We start from the raw sequence: 12175 nt of genomic DNA, 5'->3' as shown, positions 1-12175 counted from the left end.
GACTGCCGTTATAAATCCATCTCTATTTTTTCCCTCTTTTTGAAAGTTGTCAAAACTCTATTGTGGAGTTCTTCTTTTGCCATTTGAGCAAATGGAAACACAAAAAATATATTTAATGTAGTCTCTCATTCACCGCTATAGAAGTTTCCCCAAATATGACGACTTCTGCTTCTGAGAAACCCGGAAATCTGAAAAGGGTCTGTGACTAAAATGTGTCACACTTTATGTTGTCTTACATATTGTAAACGTGGATTTAAACATACTTTCATTATTTGATGACCCTTTTAATGGTTACTTAAAGGTGCATTGCGCGAGAGTCTGAGTTTTCGCAGAACTACGCCCCCTCTGGCGGCAAGCGAAACTGCAACCAGAGGTGTGCACGCTCACGGACCACACGCACACGCACGCTTGCACGAGCTCGAGCTGGTCATAACCCAAGGAGCATCAGCCGCACAAATCTTTTGTTTACAATCATAATGTCTTCAGAGGTAATAAAGTTTTAAATCTGCAAGTAATTTAAAATATGTGAAAGGAAAGGCAATTGAGTAAATAACACACTTATGTGTGAGGGAAAAAATGGGGGTAGTAGAAAACTTCGTTTTTTATTCCCATCTATCTCCATGTTGAACTGTGTTATGTGTTTACTGTATCCACTTATGACTATTATTATGGAAACACGTTCATGAACAATATAAGTTATAACTTTGTAAAAGCTCAAAATTGTAATCATGATACCATACCATACACAGTCGGTCAACAAAGTACACCCAAATGTCTCAAGGTAATAAACAATCAAGTGGCACTATGACGTTACCATAAAAGCCAAACAGGCTAATCCGCCGAAGATTTGCGGGGGTTTAGCCTGTTTTATTGATCAGCTAAGTAGCATATTCCAATAGCAATACATCGTAATTAAGCAGTAATTTGCTCAAAATTTGTGTCTAAGTATCTAACTTATATATCAGCATTTTATATCACAATCATTCTGAACCTGATCACTGACAATGGTAAGTTAGTAAAACCTATTCCGATTGTACATTTATCTAGCTTACGCTAAAGCATTACACATTTTATGGATCGTCATTTATTGTCATTATTGGCCGTATCAGACATTAGAGAATGGGATATATCTTACCTTTTTATCAAGAAAAAAGCCAACTGAGGATCCCGTTTGAGCCCTAGAGCAGACCGGAGATCTCTCCATTTGTTGAAAGCCTTCCCTATGTTTACTCTCGTCTTACCCCGACGCCTGTCTGACTCCAATTTGGACCTTTTGGTTGCACTAGACAAAAGTTCTCTTTTTTTATCTTACGTGGAGTTTGCGTTGGTGTTTGAAATGAACTACAAGCCGGTCTCTTAGAATCCATTTTCTACGGAGAATGGCGGCGTCGGCGCATACACAAACCTGCCAGACATATGAGCGTGCCGTGAACGCGCATGACGTCACGCCCAGTCTCAGATTCCGACCCGAATCCCTCTTATTTATTTTACTGTACAGGATTATAGAGGCAATCGCAGTGATCAGAGAAGGGCTCAGTCAGCCCATCAGGCAATTGTTTAAGCATGTATGGGTTAGAAAACGGGTATTTTTAACATGAAAAGTTGCGCAATGCACCTTTAATTATCAAATTTATAATAATAGGCTAACATATAGGCTATATTTTTTTAAATACAGAAATCAGATTTTTAACCCTTATGCGTCAATGTATAAAGTAACTCTGAGGTCTTTAGAGGACAAAAATGTCCATGTCAAAAAATAAACTGTCATAAACATTTGAAGCTTCGGAGCACTAATTTAATTCTGAAGACCCTCAAGAAGAAGAAGACTCTTGGAAGATTATTGTTGAAAAAAGAAAAAGATAGAGGTTTAAATTTATGGAAATGATTTATAAACATTTGTATGTATAAAATGTATATTTAATAAAACATGTTAAACTAAAAAACTGCTACCAAATGAAAGCCATGAATCTAAACAAGTTGTGTTTTAAATCCAAAAAAAAAAAAAAAAAAAAAGAAGAAAAAAAAACTCTTTCAGTGAGATTTAGTTTGTGTTCAGTGCTAAACTTTCCCCATTAAATGCCAGCACTGGTATAATCAACGCTGGGATTTGTGATTTGCAGTAGAATTTTTCTCTATCAAATATTACACACACCATTTTTCAAACCACACTGACATCCACATGAATTAAAACTGCATCATTTATCCAATTGATATGCAAATACACAGAAGAAGAAAACATGAATAAAGCGAGTATTTGCTTTACAGGCCAAACCTGAGAAAATGGCGCCATCTTGTGAAAAAGACCAAATTAAAAAAAAATTTATCTTTACCAACAGATTACATTTTTTAAATGTTTGTTTGTTAAATGGCCCTGTGATAAAAATAAATAAATGTAGTTTTCAATGGGGATATTTTTGTCCATAAGGTCCTGAGAGTAAATATTTTGTGTTATTAGTGTAAAATTGATTCATGAAAGAAAAAGATGAGAGTAAAATAAGAAAATGCTTCTCCTAAAGACGGATGTCATTTTGTCTTCGTTTTTCAAGGCAAGCCATGAACAAAATTAACATTAGAGATTTTGGTAACACTTTATTTTAAAGTGTCCTTGTTACACACAGTATGTTACATGTACTTAGTAATAGCAGTAAATTATGCATAATTACATGCAACTAACCCTCAACCAAATCCTAATCCAACCCTAACGCTATAGTAAGTACATGTAGTTTATTATTATTACTCAGTACTTAAATGTATAATTAAACTGTAACAATGACACTATAAAGTGTAACTGAGATTTCTTAGTCACCATTTCAATCCGGTGTGTGATTCAGCTCACTGTCACCGAACGGGTCATTTATTGATGATGTAAAACTCCAGACAAGTTTTCTTGACTGTCGTACAATCTGACATTTATGACAACTGAGATCTTACAGTGTGACATGGATTACAGCGATGATCATGTTATACAGTCTGACAAGCAACAATCGTAAAGGACTATTATACATCACACAGTGTGCACCCGGCTTAAGGACGCACAAGGGTTATGTTGGCTCTAAATTTTACATTTAAGTGTAGGTTAGGGTTAGACTGTATTTCCGAGACAACTCAATGGGGCAAATGCAGCAAAAAATTACATATAAGTGTGAGTGATCAATGAGACCCTTTGATTACAGTGTTGTTATTGAAGTATAATTTACAAAACTGAATGAATCTGGAAGCAGAATCAGATTTAACTGTGATTTTCTGCTGTAATAAACAGTTTAACTGGTAAGATCCTCAGAGGAGAAGTTGTGCAGCAATTATATAAGAATGGAAAGAGTGTGTCGTTGAAGGTGGATGTGAATGTGAGTAAATGTGTGTTAGTTACAGAATCAGAGAATGACACTGTTCCTCTGTCATAGTCCAGCTGAACTCTCACACGCTGAAGCTTCTGTTTAACAGTAAAGTAAGTGTCAGGTTGCTCTGGGGATTGTGAGCCGTATTCGCTGTTTATGTACTGCACACGCCAGACATTAGACTCAAAGAAATCTCCCTTCCTTTGGTTTGATGCTGTGGTTATTCCAAGACTCCAGTATGTATTGTCTCCAACCTCCACATCCCAGCAGTGTGTTCCTGAGTTAAAGCCCTCAGATCCCGGGACACATGGATACCAGTCAAACCTCTCTGGATTATCAGGAAGTGTTTTATTGTCATCATCGCTGTACGACAGACTGGTCAGATCAGCAGAGAGTGTGAGCCAAGGAGCTGCTGTGTTTGGATCCAGAGTCAACGGAGCTGCAAAGAGAATAACATCAGATTACAGGATGAAATATTAAGTATTAGAAATGTAAATGTAAAACAAATAAAGACTTTGTTGAAAAAATTCATAAATCATAACAATGGTCTCTCAGTTACTGTCAGAATGGATTGAGGCTTCAGGTTTGATATCAGTATTCAATAAACACTATTTTGTCCTAATACATAAATATAGATCATGAGGAATAAACTTTTCATTATGAGTTCGCTGTATGATCTGATGATTTTCTGAAATACAGTTCAGATTCACTTAGAAATTCAAGTAATTGTTAAATATATTTCTATCAAATGTTGATGTTGTGTGTGTTTATATCTGAACTATCTTCTGCACTGGTGTCAAATCAGCTGAGACTCACTGTGTTGGACAGTTTCCAGCATCTTCTCCCAGACTCTGAACGGCAGGTTACCCAGATAACGCGACACATGAATCAAAGCTCCAGAACTCATCCGTGGATCCGGCTGTGAGATCTGGACTCTGAGGAACATTCAGGAGTCAGAACTGCAGTGAATTTGAGTTCAGATCCACTGAGAGAAGAGATACGAGCAGCTCACTCACCTTTCCATTGAGGCCTTAAAGTTCTGGAAAATATAGAGTTTGAAAACATTTTAATATCTTATCAAACACTCTCAGTGTCAATGAGTCTCTCTATACAAGTTGTTTTCTGCACAGAGAATGAAGCCAGATTGATTTGTCACCTTTAGAAACGAGACGTCATTGTCTTTCATCATCTCCTCCATGTCTCTGATTGTGTGTGAAAGAGCTGAGATGTGTGTGTTCATCTCCTCCAGCTTCTCCTTCATCCTCTGCTTCTTCTGCTCCTCTTCCTCTCTCAGTGCAGTGATTGTAGCTTCTTCTTCGTCTCTGAGAAACTGATGAAGCTTCTCAAACTCTTCTTTAATCTGACGCTCTGTGTGCTCAGCTTGAGACTGAAATCAAATCACATTCACTTCAGTCAGCGCTGTATGAACACACTCCACTAATGTCAATAATAAACTCTGTGTGTGAATGTTGAGTATTTAACTCTTTATATCCTCACCTTGATTTGTTCAATTGTTTCATCACACTCTTCTTTCATTTCTTCTCCATGTTTGAGCTTGTTTTGTAAGGACGTCAGTGCTGTATTAAACTCCTCCTACAGGTTAAGATGAAAATCTGTGAAACTTATGCAGTTCTAAGAGGTTTAAACATTGTATGTTTTTTATTGTTATATTTATATGTTGAATGGGTCATTCTCATGGAAGCATTTGTGTCTGAAAATTGCAGGACATATATTTTTAATTATATAATTTGGAAAGGATGAACGTCAATAAATCATGTTTTTACCAAACAAATAAAAAAATTTCAATGGCCAATTCTTAATTATTATATCCATGCAGTAGTAAATTTGTGGTTGTGCAAATACAAATACAAATACAGAAAGTGAAAGTATGTTAGTATCAGTCACTTTTTGGTATGTCTTGTAATTAATCACATATTATTAATGAAAACACATTAATAACCCATGACAAAAAAAATATTTTCTATGTTTTGTGCCAATGCTGTTACATTCAATAAGATTTGAACATCAGAGGATCAAAGTTTTGTGTAGAATTTGATATAAGTAGAAAGTCAGAGTGTAACGCTGAGTCAGCAGAGTTAGGATGCATTTGCAGCTTTATTAAAAGAGATACTCGTACAACAAACAGTTCAGTCAACGGCGACAGGCAGAGCAGAGACGTAATCACAAACCAGGCAGTGGGTCAGGGCAAACAGTACAGACTTAATCCAGGAAGACAGAGCACAGGTAAGTAGGCAGGCAGCAGAGAATATTAACAAGGTACACAGTCCAGGGTCATACAGGGAAATCAGAAACAGAGAAAACCGCTCAGAGATGTAACCCACAGCAAAACAAAACTTCACAATGAGAGCTTGTGAGAGTGCTGGTTATATAGTCCATGGGATAGGGATCAGGTGTGAGTGTAATCAGCACCAGGTATGGGATCATGGAAAATGAAGTCTGTGAAATGGATAAGTACTCAGGCGATGTTGATGCAGTGATCAGAGGGAGCCACAGAGGCTTGATTTGAGACACAGAGATTTAGTCTGAACAAAAATAAATACTGGTCTATTGTATACACAAATAATACTCTATGTTTAGCACTGTATTCAGCATATGAAATGAGAGACATTAGTCTTACCTTATAAGATGAAAGCACTTCACTGATGGGTCTAAATTTATGATTGTCATGTTTATGTGAATTAATACACACTAAACACACAGGCTGTTTGTCCTCCAGACAGAAGAGTTTGAGTTTCTCACTGTGTAAACTGCAGATCTCCTCAGATCCTGATGAACGTTTCTCATTTCCCTCCTTTATCAATGAATCACACAAGTTTTTTAACACGAGATTAACTAAAGGTTCATCTTTTGAGGATCTTCTCCTGCAGAGAGGACACTCCTGAGTTTTCTTAGTTTTCCAGAACTGTTGTAGACACTTCCTGTTTTCGAATGCGCATGCGTCGCGTCTGAACGCGTTGTTGTCTTTGGAGCTCCATCGATTTGATTTATAAATCTTGATTTTATTCTTTAAACTTACAACAAACATTTTCTACTTTACCTCACTGAGAAGCACTACTGCTCAACCCTCATAGTTACAACGCGGACTGTTGAGCAGACGCGTCTCAAGCCTATTAGTGATCCAACGCTGGATACTCCTATAGGTTACTCCCGTGGATCACGGCTGAACGCGTCTTCTCAACACTCACTTACAAACATTTTTCGCCTATCGTGCGTCTACTCTACACCCGTACCACTAAAAAGACGGATTATATCTAAGACTTCAGTCATAAATTAGTATTAATATTGATAGCATCACTGGTAGCTTCGTTGCTAACTTACTGTCCATCTGTTAAAATGGCGAATATATCAGACGAAAGTAGTCTACCTTTTGGTGCAGGTGAGGACACATTTGAGCTGCACGCACTGCAGTCTGAGCTGGAAGCTGTTGAGAAACAGATCCACGACCTTTTATTGAGACAAGCCGAGCTGATAGACCGGCGGTTAGCTCTTGAAACATCACGCGCCGATGCACACAAATCAGAGATTAACGTTACTAACCCGCTGACTCCGACTTCGTCTACTCCGTGCGTTTCTCAACATAGGTCCCGAGCGCCGAGGTCGCGATCAGCCATGGTCTCGTTCACTCCGGCTCCAACACGCCACCACGAAGCCTGGGTGGTTCCGCAGCGGAAGACGCGAGTCAGGTCTAGACCAAGACTCTCTCCGACCCTCCCGGTTTTCGAGTTATCCACACAAAACCGCTTCTCCCCTCTTCGCGAAACAGAACGCGATGCTGTGATCATCGGCGATTCCATCATTCGGCACGTACACGCTACGTTAGGTAAAAGTAAGGTGCACAGTCACTGCTTTCCTGGTGCTCGTGTTTCTGAAATCGCTGCTCGCGTTCCCGAGATTCTGAACGGTGACGAGCGCGTCGGAACTGTTGTCCTGCACGCGGGAGTGAACGACATCAGGATGCGCCAGACAGAGATTCTGAAGAAAGACTTCAGGAATCTGATCGATACGGTACGCAGCACATCGCCTGAAACAACGATCATAGTGTCAGGACCGCTTCCCACGTACCGACTAGGACATGAAAAGTTTAGCAGATTATTTGCGCTAAATGAATGGTTAATGTCATGGTGCAATGAGCAGAAACTGCTCTTTGTAAATAATTGGAATCTGTTTTGGGAGCGTCCTAGGCTTTTCCGTGCCGATGGCTTACACCCAAGCAGATTCGGAGCAGATCTTCTGTCGGATAACATCTCCAAAATGTTAAATACCTTTTGACTAGTAACCAAAAGTCCAAATCATACTGTAGTCTCTGCTGCACCAATTTAACTGATATAAATACTAGTGTAGAATATTGCATAGAAACCGTGTCTATTCCTCGTTTAGTGAGATCAAATACCAAATCTACTGCAGGATCTAGGAAAAATCTAATTGTTATTAAAACAGAAAATGTTGCTATTAGTAAACAAAAACAATTTCTAAAGCTAGGTCTTCTAAACATTAGATCACTCACACCTAAGGCAGTTATTGTAAATGAAATAGTCACAGATAATAGCTTCGATGTACTTTGCCTTACTGAAACCTGGCTTAAACCAAATGATTATTTCGGTCTAAATGAGTCTGCTCCTCCTGGATACTCCTATAAGCATGAGCCCCGTCTGATTGGTCGTGGCGGTGGTGTTGCGACAATTTATAGAGATATTCTCAATGTTACTCAGAAAGCGGGTTATAAGTTTATTTCGTTTGAAGTACTTGTACTAAATGTTACGCTCTTAGATGTTAGAAAAACATCCCTATTATCTCTAGCCTTGGCTACCGTATATAGACCGCCTGGGCCTTACGCTGATTTCCTAAAAGAGTTTGCAGATTTTCTCTCAGACCTATTAGTCAATGTCGATAAAGCATTAATTGTTGGAGATTTTAACATACACGTAGATAATCCAAATGATGCGTTAGGGGCTGCGTTTACAGATTTATTAAATTCATTTGGGGTCAAGCAAAACGTCACCGGACCAACTCATCGTATTAATCATACACTCGATTTAATTATATCACATGGAACCGATCCAACCGATATAGATATTATACCGCAAAGTGATGAAGTCACTGACCATTACATGGTAACTTGCATATTACGTACTGCTGTAATATGTCATGCGGCGCCGCGTTATCAACCAGGCAGAACAATCCTTCCATCCACCATAGATAATTTCTCAAATTGCTTATCTGATCTGTCTCAGCTGCTGCCTGAACCCAAACAAACAGATGAACTAGAAGAACTAACTAGCACTATGAGCACTATTCTCTCTAGAACATTGGATGTTGTTGCACCTATTAGATTAAAAAAGGTCAGAGAGAAAATTAAAGCACCGTGGTACAACAATACTACGCATGTTCTAAAGAGAGAAACCCGTATTTTAGAGCGTAAATGGAAACAAACTAATTTAGAGGTCTTTAGAATCGCGTGGAAAGACAGTATGTCAAGTTATAAAAAGGCCCTAAAAGCAGCCAGGGCTGAGCACCTCCGCAAACTAATAGAAAATAACCAAAATAATCCAAGGTTTTTATTTAACACCGTGGCTAGACTAACAAATAAACAGACATCAACCGAACAAAATATCCCGTTACAGTTTAGTAGTAATGATTTTATGAAGTTCTTCACTGAGAAAATAGAAAGCATCAGAACCACAATTGTAAACGTTCAATCTTCAGTTGCGCCTTATAATTCAGCCTTAATTATCACCCCGCAAGAACAATTACAGTGCTTTACAACTATAGAACAAATAGAGTTAAATAAACTTATCACTTCCTCTAAAACAACAACATGTTTATTAGATCCGATACCAACTAAACTACTGAAAGAAGTGTTACCTGTAGTGGAAGAGCCTCTCCTTAATATTATTAACTCGTCTTTATCTTTAGGTCATGTTCCAAGAACATTTAAACTGGCAGTTATAAAACCTCTCATTAAGAAACCACAATTAGATCATAATAACCTAGCAAATTATAGACCCATTTCAAATCTTCCATTTATGTCTAAAATATTAGAAAAAGTGGTGTCCGCTCAATTGTGTTCTTTCTTGCAAGAAAATGATATCTATGAGAAGTTTCAGTCTGGTTTCAGGCCGCACCATAGCACTGAAACTGCGCTCGTTAAAATCACAAATGATTTACTTTTAGCTTCTGACCAAGGCTGTATCTCAATACTAGTTTTACTTGATCTTAGTGCTGCGTTCGATACTATAGATCACACAATACTCTTAGATCGACTACAAAATTATACTGGTGTTCAAGGACAAGCATTAAGCTGGTTTAGATCATACTTATCTGACCGCTACCATTTTGTCTATTTAAATGGAGAAAAATCGATCATAACTCCAGTAAACTATGGAGTGCCGCAGGGATCTGTGTTAGGCCCTCTATTATTCTCAGTATATATGATGCCACTTGGAAATATTATAAGGAAACATGGAATTAGTTTCCATTGTTATGCTGATGACACTCAAATATATATTTCATCACGGCCAGATGAAAACGCTAAATTATCCAAATTGACAGAGTGTGTTAAAGATATAAAAGATTGGATGACGCGTAATTTTCTTTTATTAAATCCAGACAAAACAGAGGTACTACTTATCGGTTCAAAAAACCACCCGCAAAACCTCTCGCAATACAACTTTAATATAGTAGGATGTCCTGTTACTTTATCCTCTACAGTAAAAGACCTGGGTGTTATACTCGATTGCAACCTGTCTTTCAAAAATCATATTTCATATGTTACAAAAAACGCCTTTTTCCACCTTAGAAACATTGCTAAGCTACGTAATATGCTATCAGTTTCTGATGCAGAAAAGTTAGTTCATGCATTCATGACCTCGAGACTAGATTACTGTAATGCTTTATTAGCCGGTTGTCCTGCATCCTCAATTAACAAGCTACAGTTAGTCCAAAATGCCGCCGCTAGAGTTCTTACTAGATCAAGAAAATATGATCATATAACACCGATTTTATCATCACTGCATTGGTTACCTATAAAGTTCCGTATTAATTACAAGGTATTGCTACTGACTTATAAAGCCCTAAACGGCTTAGCTCCAGTCTATTTAACGGATCTTCTATCGCCCTATAATCCATCGCGCTCTTTAAGATCACTAAATTCAAGGCTTTTGGTCATACCTAGGATATCCAGAACCACCAAAGGAGGGAGAGCATTTTCACATTTAGCTCCAAAACTCTGGAATAGCCTTCCTGATACTGTTCGTTGCTCAGACTCTCTCTCCCAGTTTAAAACTAGATTAAAGTCGCATCTCTTCAGCCAGGCATTCATATAATATTTTTAATCTTACAGTTCAAATTACAATCCGGCCTCTAGTTAATAAACGCCAGAGGAGAACTGGCCCCCGACTGAGCCTGGGTTCTCCCAAGGTTTTTTTTTTCTCCATTGGGTCACCTGATGGAGTTTTAGGACACTATTAGGTCACTTGATGGAGTTTTTCGGTTCCTTGCCACTGTTGCCTTTGGCTTGCTCAGTTGGGGATATTCTGGGATATTCTGGGGATATCTAATTTGATTTTATCAATAAATTCCACTAGAAACAAACCTTGTTGTATTATTTTAATTTAATACTGTGAAGCTGCTTTGATACAATCTGTATTGTGAAAAGCGCTATACAAATATACTTGACTTGACTTGACTTGACTCTTTACAAATACTGTGACTACAGGACAGAATAACAGGAGTCTTGAAGATTTCACAGCAAACAGGACAAGAAAGCTCTTCCACAGATTTTGAATCCATTTCCTCGTCTTGTAAAAGATCCAATGATCTACAATTTACTTTCACTTTCTGAACTTTGGTTTAAAGAGTAAATAACTATTACAATCAAAATCTAATCTGGGTTAATTCAGAAATAAACAAAAATGCTATAATATAATGTGTCCTCCTCTGTTCTTCACAACACTGACTCGTTTTAGCTTTCAGTGAAAATGAAAGGCAGAAATAATGACTAGTCACTTCCTGGTTGGTTTTGTAAGAGGGTGGAGTTTCTGAAGACAGACTAGATGTATAGTTTTATCTTTATTTTTTATTTGTGCTTTAAAGCATATTATGTACTCAATGAACTGAATAAAAAATCAAGTGATAATCTGTAGCATAAAAAAGATTATAAGAGAATTTAATAATGTAAAACAAAATAAGTTTAATAAAATATATATTGGCCTATTTAGAGTGAGGCTGTCAATGTGTGTGTGTGTGCGTGCGTGCGTGTGTGTGTGTCTGTCTGTGTGTGTGGAGGGGGGAGGGGGGGGGACTGGGGGGTCCCCCATTGACACATTGTTCACAAGCTGTTTTATCAGTGGTTGAAGCACTGATCGAGCGATTACGAGACATGATTTATTTCAGTAAGTTGTACTAGTTCATTCAACATATCTTTTGATGTTCATTCATGTTTATTTTGTACGCAGTCCTCTCTTCCCTGTGAAGGCCTCCCTCTCCTCCCTTTACCTCTCTACAGATAAAGTGTTGTCGGGATAATTCCGGTTCGCGTGGCTACGCGGAAGCGATAAAATTCTTTATAATAAATTTTAAGGCCAGACAAGTAGTTTGTTGAGGGTTGGTTTGTAGGGAAGGACTACACGTCTGCGCACATATATTCAAACGCGCAAACCTATAGACTGAACTCGTAACTGAACTCTGAACTCATTTCTTGATCCAAGATGGCGGCGCGAGTACATCGCGAGGCTCGCGGTCTCTCCAGATTCTGTAATTTAGCAGTATTTTTCTTGCTCATTTCGGGTCTGTTCGTCCAGAACAGTTGTGCCTTAACATCG

At 38.2% G+C, this 12175-nt stretch overlaps 1 protein-coding gene across 1 annotated transcript; it reads right to left on the bottom strand.

Moving 5' to 3' along the window:
- Positions 1-334: 334 nt before the first annotated feature.
- Positions 335-11144, bottom strand: LOC308700497 (E3 ubiquitin-protein ligase TRIM39-like; the record flags this gene model as incomplete). Its single annotated transcript, XM_081382130.1, has 8 exons — positions 335-361; positions 3368-3774; positions 4152-4270; positions 4352-4374; positions 4492-4722; positions 4833-4928; positions 5974-6147; positions 11037-11144. 8 exons carry the CDS (start codon positions 11142-11144, stop codon positions 335-337), a joined length of 1185 nt encoding a protein of 394 aa, XP_081238256.1.
- Between the last annotated feature and the right edge of the window lie 1031 nt (positions 11145-12175).

Source organism: Scardinius erythrophthalmus, assembly GCF_964197995.2.
Source record: "Scardinius erythrophthalmus genome assembly, chromosome: 13".
Taxonomy (NCBI): Eukaryota; Metazoa; Chordata; class Actinopteri; order Cypriniformes; family Leuciscidae; genus Scardinius; species Scardinius erythrophthalmus.
Note: the sequence above shows the minus strand (reverse complement) of the source record. Positions and strands in the feature narration are given on the sequence as shown.